We start from the raw sequence: 17,302 nt of genomic DNA, 5'->3' as shown, positions 1-17,302 counted from the left end.
TTAATTCAGACCTAGTTCAGCGGGACACCGCCAGATGCCATTCTACCACCCCACTCACGTTCGAGGGGCATCACTGTTGTTGTCCAGGCGGCTGACGGAACAAAATAAGTAGCTGATGGAAGGACCACTCAGGAACGGTGGATGGAACGAATACCTCCGCACGGCTGAAGAATAACTGCTGAGAGGTGTGGTTGATTTACCTTTGGCTAGAACTATGCTAGGATCCGGGCAGCTGATGGAGCTCGACTTCTGAGGCGCAGCCTATGATCTAACATTCGGAGACTCAGAGAAACACCGTCTACAGGACCCGCGTCTCAAGGGATCATACACTTTCCAACACCAGCTGTGTCGTTAAAGTCGGCGGGACAATATCCACCAGTCACAGAAGCCCTCACTCCAGCTGCGGAGTAAAGGGTAGTAGCCTCATGTGTAACGGTGAGCCACAGCCGCACCTCGTCAAGCGGTTTTGGTATAACTCCACAACTGAGTGAGTGAAACATGTCAAGGATTTCTCTTTACGATCAAGCACTCTTTAAAATCTTTAGTATATGCAAATAACCGTATCATGTAAGGATATTTCCTACTTCATTTTATCCATGAAATCACTGTATTACTGGTCTGTATGAAAATAACATGAAATAAACCAGTGTATTATTACAAAAGATATTCTTGTGTGTCTGTCAGGCAAACTTAATACTCTTGAAGACTTTTTCGCTCTCTTTTCAAAGCAATAAACCCGAGACTGTTCTTAAGACTTATTCATCTGGCATATTTCATTCTCCTTTCAATATTTTTTTCTTTTTGTTTCATTTCTCATTCTTGAGATCTCGTGTCTTCAAGGTATTTGTCAGTTGAAGGTGAAATGCGTGTGATCAATGAACGCTTGCACATCTGTGTGTGCGACAATTTCTGAACCTTTTGATATCCAGTGTCTGTCTGTATTCCTCTTACGTCTCGTTTCCTTTGATAACTTATCCCCACGGAGGGAAGGTGGATGAGTGACCACGGCAGGAAAGTGTACAGGTTGCTCTTTCCAAACCTTAGGATCGAAATCAGTTTGTTTGTGTATCAGAGCATAGCCTTAAAGGCCAACAAAGGCCGAGTTATCAGAATGACTACAGCTCCATGGTAGAGCCAAGAGGTCCCAAATTTTGGATGGAGGCACTTAAGAATCTGAGCAAGGGTTTCAGTTACCGCTCTCGTTGGCCTTGAAGGGCGTTCTAAGGCCGCCAAAGGCCAACCCATCCTTATAGATTACCGTACTCCGATTATGAGGAAGGTACCCCATGATCAAAGAAGGGTCAATCTAAGGGTACAAAACCCTGCCCGTAAAAACCAACAAAGACCACATTTGAAGATTCACAGTTACTACTGCCTCTATCAGCACCAAGAGGCTCCTCTAGGTTTAGGTGTAGGTACCTCAGAATCTAGGTAAGGTTTTTAATCTACGCCACTTTGGCCTTCAAGTTCCTCTCATTCATTGCACGAAAGGCCAACCATAGGTCATCCCTGTCTTTATATATCACACTCGTTCAGAAGAGGCGATCTATCAATCTCAGATCATGATGAAGGTACCTCATGACCAAAGGCATGATCCAAGGGCACCTGATCCTGCCTTTAAAGATCAACAAAGGTTACCTTTCAAGGTTCAGGCTTATCACAGATTCATAGTACTCAGTCACCTTCGAAGTCACCATCTATTCTGATTTATCAATAGTCGTCCTTGAAAGCCATTTGGAAGTCAACAATGGACATGTTCCAATGATCTTTATTATAAAAGCCATATTTTCTCCTGTGCAGGACCAGGATCCCAACAAGTTTAATTCAAATCCAGTCCACATTCCGAAGAGCGGAAAGAATTTTTCTTAATACAGCATCAAATGAAACATTCTTCAATCCCAAATCAATAACATGGCAACCCTCGTGTTTAAGTTGTCAAACCGGGTAAAGAGATTACACATGATAGACGATAAGGTTATCAAGGTAATCAGACGAAGGTTTAGCAGCAACAGTTGTAGGCTGTGTCCCTACATGTGGTAGTTAGCAAGTGTGGACTTTACCATAAGCAACAGTTCCCTGCAACAGTCGGCCAAGTTAACAGCAAATGATAAGTTAGCAGAGGCTACTTCCATCATGGACGAGAGGTTTTCAGGCGACGTGGCCTCTTCCTCGCAAACAGTAAGGAGTGTCAACGAACGGGATGCCACTTTAGTGTTCTATAATCTTTGTATAATAGCGGGGCTCGTAGCCTGCACGGCACGGCGGCCGCTGACTGTGAAACATACCGTTTACATCTACCAGACCAAAGACAAGAATCCTAGGTCACTAAATTCCCTAAGCAAGTAAGTTATACCACATTGCTCCTCCGTCCGCGGGAGGTGGCTTAGTTCCTCGAGGCAAGGTGTTTACATCATAGGCACGACGGTGCATTAGGTATACTTGGGATCGACAGGGAAAACAGCACTTCATTTTAGTATCACGGGCTTCTGGAGGTCAGGGGATGTTATGTTCACACTCTTTCTCTCCTTACGGTGAGCGCTACGCGCTAACTCCGCCTCGTGTCAACTCAAGGACCCTTCCTCCGTGCGAGACTCCTGCAGCAGGCGTGGGGAGTTGGTCTGACTCCACTATAACTCAGTGAATTGGACAAGATCGATTCTTTGAAGCGAGGACTTCTTTGACAAGACTGTACTCGGTTTCGTCAACTGATCTTGTTACAACCTTGTCAAAGAAACAGCGTGTGTGTGTGTGTGTGTGTGTGTGTGTGTGTGTGTGTGTGTGTGTGTGTGTTTGTGTGTGTGTGTGTGTGTGTTACTGGACCCACCTGCCTGTGATTGCAACGCTAATGAAAAGCCACTTTTGGTGAGGTCTGTCGACGAATGAGCGTAAAATCTCGTCGAACAACTGCCCATTCCAAAGGAGTCCATCACTTCCCTAACACTGGAAGTAGCGCAGCCTTTGGCGGCAGAAACGTTAGAGAAAAGGGCCTAGATGGTGCCAGGACTTTTTCTTATAAATATGTCCTGAAGTGATTGTAGATAAAATTAGTATATATATATATATATATATATATATATATATATATATATATATATATATATATATATATATATATATATACGTACACAAAATGTGTGTGTGTGTGTGTGTGTGTGTTTCATTGATATATATATATATATATATATATATATATATATATATATATATATATATATATATATATATATATATATTGCAATTTGCTATATCTCGAGTGAGCGAGGTAGCGTGAAAAAGATAAGAAAAAAAAAAATCCTCGCTTGGCTCCTTCCTCTGGTCTTACTCTTGAAAATGAATTCAGGAGAGAATTTCCAGCTCCCTGCCCCCGCCTCCTTTAGTTGCATTCCACGACACACAAAGGATACCTGGGCAGTATTCCTGTTTTCCCTGTCTTCCTACCCCACCCCTCACACTCTCTCTCTCTCACACACACACACACACACACACACATGTATATATAAAACACAGGTAATGAGTTTTCTTCCATCTTCATTCTACTAAGCTGTTCCACTCCATGTTCCTATCCGTCCTGATATCTCCACACACATCTGAGGTCGTCTCCGCTGAAGCCACTTTTGTGTACACTTTCCCCGCTTTCGCCTTCTCTTGCACTGTATCGACCATGACCTGCAAATCTTCAACTCGTTTCTTCTGAACTCTTAGTTTTACACATCAGTTCCTCAGCCTCTCGTCCTCTCTGATCCTAGTTTCCTCATTCCCATTCGTCGTCTTTGATGCTTCTACGTTCACTTCCCTCACCAAGTATTAATATCAAGTGATGTAATAAGTTTCTACTAATCTACGTAGTTCACTTCGAAGGTCTCTTATTATATTCCGTATCTATTCTAACTCTCATAAACACACACACACACACACGCACACAAAAAAATGACCAGTCATAGCTCCTTCTACTCTATCTTCTCTACATCTGTATCAGGTAAATTGATCTTTCTGTAGAGCTAATGAATATCAGAGGTGCGTAACACCCCCTTGATGTACTCCACACACTCCATGCGTCGTCCACTGACTGATGCAATATTTTCCCGGAACCTCCTCTCTCTCTCTCTCTCTCTCTCTCTCTCTCTCTCTCTCTCTCTCTCTCTCTCTCTCTCTCTCTCTCCATCTAGATTATTTTCTCTGCTGGTTCCAATATTTTCCCGGAACCTCTCTCTCTCTCTCTCTCTCTCTCTCTCTCTCTCTCTCTCTCTCTCTCTCTCTCCATCTAAATCATTTTCTCTGCTGGTTCCTTTCTCCCAAGTCTAATCAGCACGATTTCCTCGAGAACAGATAGTTGCAAGGTGGCTGGTTATCTCCCGCGCTTGACATCTTGAACTCAGAATTCTTTTCTTAACTGATAGAAAAGAATTCTATATTCATGAATATTCTAAGAGAGTAAGTGACTGGTAAAATGGTGCCGTTCTTAAGGACTAAGTAAGTGGTTTCTAGCATAACCTAACACCCATGTTGAAGGGATCTGTTTATGGAAAAATATTATTATATTACTCATGCTTTTCAAATGTTATTGATTTATCTGGATCTTTTCGCATTTTTAGGGTGAACTTCTGTAATAGCATGACATGAAAAATTAGTAAGTGTGAGAGCATTTACTTCTTTATCTGTTTCTTGTTCACCAAACAACTTAAAGTTCAGATATTCCTTCAAAAGAGAATTCTGTTCTCTAGTCATATCATTCGCTGTGATTTAGGCACGTTCACCGAACGTTGGGAAGGTACAGTTACCATCAATCTTAAGACTTATTAAGGTATGCCAACATAGTACACGGGGTGGAGTGTCTGCAACTGGTGATAATACGGTATTGTTCTTTTCAGAGGAAAGTTAGGACAAAGTTCGCCGTTTGTTCGGCTGCGTGTGTCATAATGAGCATTGTCTCCAGCTTCCTGCAAGCGTATCTAGCGTCCTTATTCTTCGGTGAGTGTTTGCAGCACACGAGTTTGTTTTTTTGTTTTTATATTTTTGATAGCCAGCCATTGTTTACTGCATGCGTTGCATTATTATGTGGATTCTTTGTCCGTTTTACCATGAGATAATTATCTATTTTTCTCGTTGATATATATATATATATATATATATATATATATATATATATATATATATATATATATATATATATATATATAGATAGATAGATAGATAGATAGATAGATAGATAGATAGATGGATGGATAGATAGATAGATAGATACTTAGAGTCATCTAATGATACTTTTGTACTTTCTTGATGGATTTCTCAAAACTGTGCATTGCTAAGACCTTTGGTACCTTCCATGCAAGGTGGTGTAGCTGCGGTGTCATTCTTACTCAGTTTCAAGGCGCAAACGAACCATGAGAGTAACCTGAATACAACCACCTCCAACGCTACCAATCATCAGGGACCCTACTTCCCACCTCACAACACCACACAGCCCCCCGGACTTCAGCAACTTGATGTCTCGGGACTTGGTTTTTCAGCCTCCGCCACAGGCCACCAGCAAAACGATCCGAGGGAACCTCCTCCACCTTACTCGGAAATACACAATAGCACTCCCGTTCCTGTTAGGAATGACATATCTTCCCACCTTTACGGGACCTTCCCACCTAGATCTGACGAAGGCGGTGCGGCAGTCATGGAGCAGCCCTCGGCGAACGAGCTACCTAGCTACGAGGCCGCTGTGGCCACCAGGCTACCTCACTGACCCAGCCTGATGACACTCCTCACGAGGCTTGTGAATCTATGCTACACATCCTTAGGTCTGATCATATGTGTATTTTGTAATATAAAACAAGACAAAACTTTACATTTCTGTCTATACCACCTTTACCTTCTTCTACTGCCAGGAGGCGGTGCAGACTTTCAGTACGCATGAATATGTTAAGGAAAAAAAAAAAAATAGATGAAAACCCGTGTAGGTTCTGGAGATTTGGATGTGAGGGGGATATGGGATCAGCACAATGAAAGGGGAGAGGGTATATAACCCCAGCCTCACTGAGACACATGGGGTCGGCACAGTAGGCGGAGGGAGGAGACCTCACCTCACCTGAGGCACAGGATTAACACACTGGGAGAGAGAGAGAGAGAGAGAGAGAGAGAGAGAGAGAGAGAGAGAGAGAGAGAGAGAGAGAGAGAGAGAGAGGTAGCCAAACTTCACAAACACACGGATGAGGAGTGGCTGGAGTCAACACCGCGGATGGAGACAGTCCAGCCACATCGACACCGTCTTTAGACGTAGAATGATCTGACGCTTAAGTTTAACACCGTCCAGTCTATAAGGATTAATGTACACTGCATCCTCGACGTGGATGCTCAAGATCCCGAGTTCGTCACACCCTTATCGGTCATTCCATGCCATTAAACTGCAACAGCACACTCCTACACTACCTGGAAACGCTGTGTGTAATCCTGTCACAAGAAAAGCTTGTATAGACATCAACTACACACACGGTAAATCGTGAGACTAATTACTGCAGATGTTTAGACTTTCCCATAGTCTTACAGTATTACAATACAACAAAGATACTATTTTTTTTTAAGTCAAACAATGACAGTTCTACCCTAAATGCCTAGCTTCGGAGCAATAAATCTCGTGTCGCTGAATAAATAAACAGCAACAACAAAAAAAAAAACTACAGAATCGTTTTCTGAACTTTCAGAAGACAACGTTGTAAAAGATCTTAAGTTTCACCACACCTCTGTAACTTTGGCCTCAGGAAGTCGTCGAAAATCAGACAACAGTAAGAGTGAGGGATTTCTGATACACCACAAAAGATGACGTAAGAAACTCCGTCCCTGGGGTTGTGAAGTAATAGTTTGCATAGGTTCTATTCGTTTCGGTTTATGTTGGTATGAATTTTTACACTCCCCTTCTCTATGATCTTCAAAGACCCACCTCTTGGCAGGGAACGTAACCACAAAGACATGCTAAACTTACTTGTTCATTCTAATGAATAGGTAACAAGGCATAGCAATGAGACAGACACGAGCTGTTGTATATCAGGATTCAATTCTCACATCATCGATAGATTTCTTCCTTATTTTCCCTTAGGGTGACAACGAATCAAAACGTGGAAAAATTAATTTTTAAACCGTAGCTCGTGTCTCTTTGCTACCATGCTACTATCACTTCGTCATCTCGTCCAAGTCGGAGTAGGTAGAGGAAGCTGTGCCGAGGCGAGATGCAGATCGAGCGAGAAAAGATGCAACAGATTTGAAGGAAGTTTGGTGATGATTCAATTAGTAATCGAGTCGATTTTTTTTTTAGCCATGGGGCTGTAATATATATATATATATATATATATATATATATATATATATATATATATATATATATATATATATATATATATATCTATATCTATCTATCTATCTATATATATATATATATATATATATATATATATATATGTGTGTGTGTGTATATGTGTGTGTGTGTGTGTGTGTGTGTGTGTGTGTGTGTGTGTGTGTGTGTGTATGTGTGTGTGTGTGTGTGTGTGTGTGTGTGTGTGTGTGTGTGTGTGTTTTAGCTTTCATACATGTTTGCTATTTCCTGCGTTTGCAAGGTAGCGTCCAGAACAGATATTTAAGCCTTAGAGGAGAAAAGATCCTCATTTGGCTGTTTTTTTTTCATACATATTTGCCATTTCCCACGTTAGCGAAGTAGCGTTAAGAACGGAGGACTAAGCCTAAAAGAAAAAATCCTCACTTGGCTCCCTTCTCTTTTCCTTCTTTTGGAAAAGTCAAAACTGGATGGGAGGATTTCCAGCCCCTCGCTCCCTCCCCTTTTAGTCGCCTTTTATGACACCCACGAAATAGGGGGGTCGGGGTATTCTTTCTCCCCTAACCCCAGGGATGATATATATATACATATATATATATATATATATATATATATATATATATATATATATATATATATATATATATATATATATATATATATTTTCTCGCCGTAATCAACAACATGGTATCATTCATAATACAGTTGCCAAGTAGCGCAAGAAATGAGCGATAAGGCTATCATGCAAAACCTCTCCCAGTTGAAGCATTACAAGTGGTGTCTCGCGTTATACTTGCGCTTCAGTGGGAGGCATATTGTGAGGCAAGGTTCCAAGTATACATATATCCAGCATGGCCTCCCGGCAGTCTACAGTAAGAACCATACATTCACTACAACTTGTAATGGCGCTACTCTAATATAATATATATATATATATATATATATATATATATATATATATATATATATATATATATATATATATATATATATATATCCCTTAGAATATGATATTTGGTCTGTCCTTTTTTTTTTAAGAACAAACGTTGCAAAAATTCGATTTAATTCGCATCAATGAGAGATGTGCGATGTGTACTAATGACATGAAAATACGTGATACAGAGGGTTCATTTGGAGGAAAATTTCGACAAAAGTGTCATGAAACGAAGGTAAACTGCACTGTGGGTAAACTCAGCCTATCGCGCGCTTGTGTTGTGATGGTGCAAGAAGGCTGCTACAGTCACACTCATGTGAGACTTTCACAGTGGAAAGTTCTTAAGCTGTCTGAGGGAATACCCTACCTACCTACCTCGTGTTTGAAGGTCATCAGCGGTGAACGAATCACGATGATTGTGCTGTGCATCAAATAATAACCGGAATGGCACCAGTGTTATGGAAAAAGCTGGATGGTAAAGATAGGCCCCAACGTTCCTTTGAAGGAGCACCAAGATAACGCTTCCAAGAGTAAACATGACGTAACTATTATATTTCCCTAAACATTTCTTTAAAGCTTTGGAAGCTCCCTGTGACTATTGCAGTAAACATTTCAATGGTGAGCGAATAAAGTACGTTTATAGAAGAGCCTTGTGGATGGTGAGCACGTCTTCACCGTCTTCCTACCCAAAACGAGATGAAATTTCAAATGGGTTGTATTGTACTGTATAGATAAATAGATGAAGGTGTTTCCGTACTCCGTCCGCCAGCGGTTACACCATGAGTGAAAAACCACCCTCGGCGAGCTGGATCATTGTGTTTTGACAAGAGGGAGTGTGGTCTCGTCGAAGAGCTTCTCGCTTTCGTAACCCGTCACTTGAAATGGCTACTTCCTCGACTTCACGTCGATAAGTAGCAGTCTGCTCGGGTGGCCTTCCCCTGGTGCCTCCCGCCGAAGATAACCTACGCTTTAATCACTGATGTTGAATCAACAGAGATAGGAGTTGCTTGCGTAAAGCTCGAAGGTAGGGTTGTGTGCCTATCATGAATTCTCAACGGACATGCTATATCCATCCAACATATTTTCAGTATGATTTAGATCCAGGTTCGCTATGAGCCAGTCGACTGCCAGTCGACCTAACCTAACCTCTTCTTCAAAACAGCTAATAGGAAATATTGAACATCTTCCTCAGGTGTTCTAAAAACCATCCACTCTCTCACTGTACGATTAGCCTTCGTTCACCCATGATGTATCCTTAGATGAACAGATTTCCCATTCGACATGCCTACAAGTTATCTATCGATACTAATGACCTATAAATGGTATCCATTTCTCATGCACATATCTTTGTTTACAAGCGATAACAATTGACTGTACTATCCTTTCTGGGAAAGTTTGAAATCCCGGGATTTATGGACATAACTATCGATATCATTCTCCTGGGCTACCAACCAGGCATATAAAATCCTTTCCCTTGGCCTAGCCACCACTTGGAAACTGCAAGAGCTGCCCATGCATTAAGATATTTGTGGCTATGCGGGTGCTGAGTGTGTCTGGTTCATTGTCTATAGAGTAATACTTTCAAAACAAATAAGCTAGTGGCGGTCTTACAAAAATCTCTACATTGGGTAGGATACAAACGCCTTCCCAGTGTGTGTACTTCAAAACGAGAGGATTGAGTGCTATTGTGTTCGTAGCGCCAATGATAAAGAAAGCATACAAACATTTTGTACACTTGTAACAAAAGATCATGAGGCGAATGTGTTTTCAAGATATGATTTGCTTTTTTAGACCTTCATCTGTGGCTAGCATAATGTCACATGTGCAACCTCAGTTAGTATGTGGCAAATCTGGAAAGGTTTGTTTTAATCTACTGATAACGTTGACGAAATGGTAACATGAAATAGGTACTGTACTCGGTATCAGGGTTATGAAAATGGTCAAGTTCAGCATATGATAACTTAAGAAAAAAATTTATCATCATCACGATGTCATACTGCATTAGTATGTATGGTACTAAGGTCCAAAAATATAGTTTATTCCATTGACAACTGAGAGAGAAACTGATCACATAGAAAACGGGGTACTCTGCTTGGTACCATAGTTGAGAAGTGGACGAAGACATATGATAATTCTTCTGAAAATACTTTTTTTCAGAGACCATAATGTCACATGTATATCTTGAATACTTGTGAAACAAATCTACAGTCTTTCAGTCTATTCTATTCATTGATATTTGATTCGAAATTAGTCACTGTACTTAGTGATACAGCTAAAAAAAAAAAAAAAAGAGGACCAAGTTCAAAGCATGATAATCATTTTTCATCTGTGTTTACCGTGATATCGCAGGCGCATGCCCAATACATTGGGTGTAGATCTGCGTAATTTCAATTTAATCAACTGATAATCTTAAGATTGCCCAATGTAACCTGCCTCTATAGCTGGTGAGAGGAGTGAGGAGGGAGGAGGTGGGAGCAAGTAAACAAACAGGTCCCTATGGTGTCTGTGCTCCTCACTCGTTGAACGCTAATGCCCTAAATCTGACGCAGAAAGACATCATCATTACACAGACTGCGTTCTTTTCATAACGCTAAGTCCTTAACCGCTCATCTTAAGTGCTTGTGTAGCTCTTTCCACCGGCATGTAGGTAAACAATGCTGTAACACCGGGACTGTATGACAGAAGTGGATGCCATGCACAGCACACTGGGCACAAACTGGGAGAAGAGTCATGTTTTATATCTATATACTTTTTTTTTTTAATATGTAAGAAGAATGGTAAAAATATATTTGCAAGATTCTATCCTGTATTGCAGACAGAGAAAAGCTCAAACATCCTCTTACTTGCCATGGCGATATTCGGCGTCATCTTCATCTCCCTCGCATTACAAGGGTTGTATGAATATGCTGTTATAGCAGGTGAGTGTATTCTTTACTCATGTTTATCACTAACTGAAAGTCTGTGAGGACTTTCATAAACGCCCGTAAGAGCCTCTAGACCTTATGGTTTAGTAATGTCCTCCTTTCTTTAGTCATCAACATGGCACAGGCAAGGTATGCTGAATTTAAGACCATCCCAGGTGAAAGGGAAAAAGACTAAGAGAAGTGAGATGATCATATTAATCAAGTCTCCGCAGGTGTTTGTAGACCTTACTCTGAAAGGTAGAGGGGTTATAGGGAGATGAATAACACGAAAGATGAAAGAGAATTCACACCTTCACTGTTTTAGTGACTTTCATATTAGAGGAAATTAATTTTCCAACCATCTGTCTGTCGACGTATGTGATACCTATAAACGTCCTCACACGCTCAGCAGGCAACAACACTGTTACCCACTTTCTTGAGAAATTCAACTGTCGGTGCCATCCACTCAACCGCTTTGCCACTCTTCACCTCATGCAAGGCATTTACTACCTCTTCTCCTCTCACCAAACCACTTGCCATGACTGTCACGTCTCAAACACCTCACATCTGCCATCCTATCCTCTAATACATTCAGCAGCATTTCAAAGTACTCCATCTCCTCTTCACCTCTCTTTTACGTATTACCACTTCTTCATCTGTTGTCTACACAGATGCTCCTAATTGTTCTTTTGTCTTCCTTACACTATTCACAACCTTCCAAAACATATTCTAAGTGAAGTTGGCCGATATTCTCTCATTTGAACCCTCATTTGCCCTCTTTTTCAGTCCCTGCGTCTTCCTCTTGTCTTTTTGCCGCTTCCTCTTATGCATATCCCAACGAACTGCACTCTTTTCCTGCAGTTAAGTAACGAACATGCAACTGTCTTTATTTCATCACGAACAGCCTAACTCCCTCATCCCACCACTCACTACTCTTTCTCCCACACTCATAACACACCGTCCTCCGTCGCCCACATGCAACGCACTTCCCTTGCACATGTTAGCACTGCTTCCCTAAGTACCTTCCATTCCTCACCCGCTCCTCCTGTTATATTTTCTTTTCACTTTAACGTCTTTCTTCACCCAATCTCTCCTGATATCTCCTCACACAAGATTCTTTTCCAAGCGCACTTTCCTTCACCACCCTCTTATCATCCATATAATTTCGTCTTTTCCTAAAGCCTCTACAAATATACACCTTTGCCTCCACTAAGAAATGTTAAAACGTCCCACATTCACATCCAAAAGTCTCTATTTAGCACACCAAACAAACAGTACTGCATTATCCGCTCATGACATATTCCACCAAGAAATTCACCATTAACCAGATCATTTCTACGTAGTCTATAAGTAACAATTTATCCATTAGATTTCCGCATTTCACTGCGTCTAGTGAAATTCTAGCTTTTGTATCCCTGAACCATGTAAGGCTATCTTATTTTACTACATTCTATATGTAAAACAGGGCCCTTGGTCAAGTTCCATTTTTTGCCTAATTTCATACTTTACTAACAATTGCTAATAAACACACGGTTAGTTTGAACTTCACATTTTTCTTCACTATATGTCCATGATGCATACGCGGAGTTGTGCAATATATATTTGATTTTTCCCAAAGGTGTTCTCTCAGCATTGTTGTGTCTGGTCGCTTCCTGCTGCCACCAGGGATGCAAACAAGGCCAGACTGACCTGGAGATGGCAAGAAACCCACGGAACTTTGGGAGAATGGAAACCGACACTCAAAACGCACCAAACCAGCCGGGAAACGTACCCATAGCACCATCATTCCCCACCACACACGAATCGTCCCTTCAGGAACTAGATGCTTCAAGACTTGGCCCACCATTTTCAGGCTACAGCCTCGGGGAAGATACTGCCGCAGCACAGCATCCCCCAAGCTACTTCGAGGTGCACAACAACAATCCTATCCTTTCCACGGGTGAGCCAAATCCTCCACCCTATTGCGTCATTGATCCCATGGTTAGGGAAACAACGTCGAGTTCGCCCAGTGTCTTTCAGCCTTCTGCAGACGGACTGCCCAGCTACGAGGCAGCTATGGCCACCAGGACCTTCCCTTCCTGAAATCATAATATTTAGCAGCGTCTCCGGCCCACTTCTCTTCGTCTGGATTAACATCCAAAAATTTATGCATTTTTCTTGAAATTCGTATCATGAAAGTTATGTATATATATATATATATATATATATATATATATATATATATATATATATATATATATATATATATATATATATATATCAGGAATGATAGAGGATGTGTGGATTAGGTGTTTGCTTTGAAGAATTGTCTGTGAGAAGTACACAAAGAAACAGAAGGCTCTGGATCTGTATAGGGCATTTATGGGTCTGGAGAAAGCATAAGATAGGGATGACGGAGATTCTTTGCGGAAGGTACTGCGAATATCTGTGTGGGAGGAATGCTATCAAAAGCATAAAGAAGCTTTTGTAATGAAAAGCGTGTTGAGCAAGTAGATATAGAGGACGGGGAGACATTCCAGGTGAAGGTGGGTCTGCGGAAGGTGTGTGTGTGTGTGTGTGTGTGTGTGTGTGTGTGTGTGTGTGTGATGTATCCATGGCTGTTCAATCTATGTCCACAGTCTGTCAGGTGCTAGGACGCTTTTTTTTTCTTTTTTCTTTTTGGAGGGTGAGTCAGTTTCTGTTTGCTGGTGTCACACCGATGGAGGCAGATTCGAGTGAGAAATAATAGAAATCACTTTCTGACTTTGGGAGAGTGTGTTAGAGGAGTAAGTTGAGTCAAGGTTATCAGGTTTAGCTGTGTAAACGACAGATTTGTTAGGGAGTGTGAGTTTGAAAAGAGGAAACATGGAGGAACACCTGGAAGTAGACGTAGCGGCATAGAGATCCATGTTAGTGAGGGAGAAGAACCTGGAAGCCCTGAGGAATGTGTGGAAAGTGAAGTCACTATCTGGAAGGGTAAAGATACGTATGGTTGAAGGTATAGTAGTCCCGACACTGTTGTATCGAGGCAAGGCATTGACTCTTTTCTAACCCCGGGACTCCGTAGTATAGAGGTTAGTATTATGACCTTATATCACTACAGGCTAACCCTGGATTGGACTCGCATAGGTTCGAATCCTTGGCGTGGAAGTCGGCCTACACCCAAACCAGGTATTGGTCCCCCTTTGGGGCTGGTCGATAAATGGGTACCTGGCTCAAGTTCAAGTGTGTGTGTGTGCGTGCTTATACATATATATATATATATATATATATATATATATATATATATATATATATATATATATATATATATATATACAGAAGTAAAGACATGACACATATATACTGTTAAGAGACGGGGCAATACGAGTGTAAAAGTTTTTCCCCGTAACACAAGTAGCAGTCATGAAAGTACAGCTTAGTCGAATGTGTGTGTGTGTGTGTGTTCTGGTTCATAATCACAACCATAATCATTTCATAATAAATCTCGCCATAATTCACGACTCATATATTTATATTTTTTCCATTTCTTATGAACGGCAGGAAACTCATTCATCATATTGTACTAAAATGGACACTTATGAAATAAATGACACGTGTGATTATACTCATCTATACACCTATGAAAAATGTGCTTTACCTACTATGTGGAGTCTAGAATTCTGATGTCTGCAGTGAGACAACATTCAGAGAAATTCGGCCAAGCTGCACAACCTGGAGACCACAAAATATTTTGGACTCTAACAAATGAATTTTGATTTGTCTCATGTATTCTGAAAAATTCGTGTATTTGGAATAAGAAACCGAAGTTGAATTGAAACTCATGTTTCAGTAATGTTAATATTTTTAAGTGAACTACACCTTAATTTCATATACCTCACTCATTGTATTGCTAATCCATTCAGTTAGGCACCCTAAAGATCCAAGCCTCGTTTTCTCTAGTTCTTTCCAATTCTTTAAAGACGTCGGTACACTTAGCCTATGGCATAAATGGAAGATCAATTTCGTTTGATTATAGTATCATTTGAACAAAATACTACCTCAGTTTTATGCCAGATAATATCACAGCACATCATTGTTGAAAATTTATCTCACAGATACCACAAACAAACATAGTTATCTTTATTTGATTACATCTGGATAACTCATGAATTTTGTCTTAGGTTATTAGTTTGTCTTTTCTGTACAGTTCATTGTTGTAATCATTCGTTTTTTACATATGTATATTACATTTTATTTGGATCCTAATGAGCCTTGTACAATTACCGCTGCTCACTGATAATGGATTAAGCTGAACCAGAAACGTCTGATCGACACCTATAAAGGTCAAATATTGTAGAAGACGGCTTGGATTATTTCCTAATATGTTTCCGCTTCACAAGATGAACAAATCAGCAAGAATATATATATATATATATATATATATATATATATATATATATATATATATATATATATATATATATATATATATATATATATTGACGAGAATTTACGACAATAGGTATACGAGGTATAAGTTTATTGAGTGTACCTGTTAAGTTGTATGAGAGTAATTACTGAGAGGCGTTGATCAGGCAGTTCAGGTATGCAATCTGTAGAGATGAGAGGTCGGTCCTTGGAAGTAAGTCAGTTGTTGTTCGCTGACGTCACAGTACTGGTGGCATATTCGAGTGAGAAACTGCAGAAGCTGATGATTGAGTTTGGGAGAGTGTGTGAAAGGAGGAACTTGAAAGTGAATGTGAATTACAGCAAGATTATCAGGTTGTGGCAAAGTTGAGGGACAGATTAGTTGGAATGTGAGTCTAAATGGGAAAAAAATGGAGGAACTGAAGTGTTTTAGATACAAGGGAGTGGACATGGCAACAAACAGAACCATGGTAGCTGAAGTGAGTTATCGGGAGAGAAGGCGATGGTTTTGGAAGCACTGAAGAATATGTGGATACTGAAGTTATTATCTGGTAGGGCGAAAATGGGTATGTTTGAAGGAATAGTAGTCTCGACAATGTTGTATGGATGCGAGGCATGTGCTATACGTGAGGATGTGTGGAGGCGGGTGGAAATGTTGGTAATCAAATGTTTGAGGACAATATGTGGTGTGAGGTGGATTAATCGAGTAAATAATAAAAGGTAAGAGAGAGGTGTCGAGTAAATAATAAAAGGTTAAGAGAGAGGTGTGGTAATAAGAATAGTGTGGTTTAGAAAGCTGAAGAGGGTGTGCTGAAATGGGTTGGACATATGGAGAGAATGAGTGAGGGTAGGGAGGTTGATAGAGAGAATATATGTGTAAGAAGTCGAGCGGATATGGAGAACGGGGAGATTCGCTGGACAAAGTGAATTAGAAGGATGTGGTATACAGGGGTCGACGTGCTATGAGTATACTGAACTATGGCGCCTGAATCGGCCGGATGAACCATAGAAAGATCTGTGGGACCTAGTTGTGGATAGGGGATTGTAGTTTCGGTGCATTGTACATGACACCTAGAGAATGGATGTGCAATGCGGCTTTTCTTCTTCTGTTCCCAGCACTACCTCGTTAACGCAAGAAATGGCGATCAAGTGTTGAATCTATGAGAAAAAAGTCAGTGAACCGAGAATCACTGACCGTCAGCTTGTAACTTATACATCACTTAGCATGGTTGAGGTTAGAACAAGTGGCCTGGTACAAAAACATCCATACTTCTGTATCAAAATTTCTCCAGTAACACAAACGGCTCGGATTGTGGGGTGGGACACCTATCAGTTATTAACCCTCACTTAAACCGCAGTAACCAACTGGGAATTACCACACTGAAGAGTACTGGTTGGGGCGCAGCCTGTCAAACCTTTACCTCCTGAATGTTGGAGCCTCCTTAAGGAGTCCGTCAATTAATCCGCAGGCAGTGATGTGGTGGTATTCAGGGATATATCATCACCTCATAAACATGCTCAGCAATAGAATGAATCCCCAAAACACATTTATATATGCACTTCGAAACACCCTAGCTTTTGAAATAATCTTAAGTGAACACTGAAGAGTATTTTGATTTCTGTAATTCAGTGTCTTGCGCTAGTAAAGGAAATATGTGGGCAGGGTTATTTGCCCTAAGCATTAAAGTATTGTCTTATATATTCTCCTCCCACATGCCTATCATGTAACTGTTATCAGTCCACCCCTCCGATAAAAGACAAGAGCAG

General features: G+C 40.8%; 2 protein-coding genes across 2 annotated transcripts; both read left to right on the top strand.

Moving 5' to 3' along the window:
• The first annotated feature begins 1,989 nt into the window (after positions 1 to 1,989).
• On the top strand, positions 1,990 to 5,833 carry LOC139754129 (uncharacterized). Its single transcript, XM_071671246.1, has 3 exons — positions 1,990 to 2,178; positions 4,869 to 4,968; positions 5,331 to 5,833. Exons 1-3 carry the CDS (start codon positions 2,134 to 2,136, stop codon positions 5,729 to 5,731), a joined length of 546 nt encoding a protein of 181 aa, XP_071527347.1. The 5' UTR covers positions 1,990 to 2,133; the 3' UTR covers positions 5,732 to 5,833.
• A 2,234-nt stretch (positions 5,834 to 8,067) lies between these two features.
• Positions 8,068 to 15,343, top strand: LOC139754128 (uncharacterized). Its single transcript, XM_071671244.1, has 3 exons — positions 8,068 to 8,181; positions 11,059 to 11,161; positions 12,765 to 15,343. Exons 1-3 carry the CDS (start codon positions 8,161 to 8,163, stop codon positions 13,226 to 13,228), a joined length of 588 nt encoding a protein of 195 aa, XP_071527345.1. The 5' UTR covers positions 8,068 to 8,160; the 3' UTR covers positions 13,229 to 15,343.
• Positions 15,344 to 17,302: the final 1,959 nt, after the last annotated feature.

This window comes from Panulirus ornatus, chromosome 16 (assembly GCF_036320965.1).
Source record: "Panulirus ornatus isolate Po-2019 chromosome 16, ASM3632096v1, whole genome shotgun sequence".
Lineage (NCBI taxonomy): Eukaryota > Metazoa > Arthropoda > Malacostraca > Decapoda > Palinuridae > Panulirus > Panulirus ornatus.
Note: the sequence above shows the minus strand (reverse complement) of the source record. Positions and strands in the feature narration are given on the sequence as shown.

What these genes read in the sequence shown, in the direction of transcription:
- LOC139754129 (XM_071671246.1), top strand. Translation starts at nt 2,134, where the DNA reads ATGGACGAGAGGTTTTCAGGCGACGTGGCCTCTTCCTCGCAAACA. An exon ending in TGGCCTCTTCCTCGCAAACA is followed by an intron (nt 2,179 to 4,868) that starts GTAAGGAGTGTC and finishes TGTTCTTTTCAG; the next exon opens with AGGAAAGTTAGGACAAAGTT. An exon ending in TCTAGCGTCCTTATTCTTCG is followed by an intron (nt 4,969 to 5,330) that starts GTGAGTGTTTGC and finishes CTTCCATGCAAG; the next exon opens with GTGGTGTAGCTGCGGTGTCA.
- LOC139754128 (XM_071671244.1), top strand. Translation starts at nt 8,161, where the DNA reads ATGGCCTCCCGGCAGTCTACA. An exon ending in TGGCCTCCCGGCAGTCTACA is followed by an intron (nt 8,182 to 11,058) that starts GTAAGAACCATA and finishes CCTGTATTGCAG; the next exon opens with ACAGAGAAAAGCTCAAACAT. An exon ending in TGAATATGCTGTTATAGCAG is followed by an intron (nt 11,162 to 12,764) that starts GTGAGTGTATTC and finishes TTTTTCCCAAAG; the next exon opens with GTGTTCTCTCAGCATTGTTG.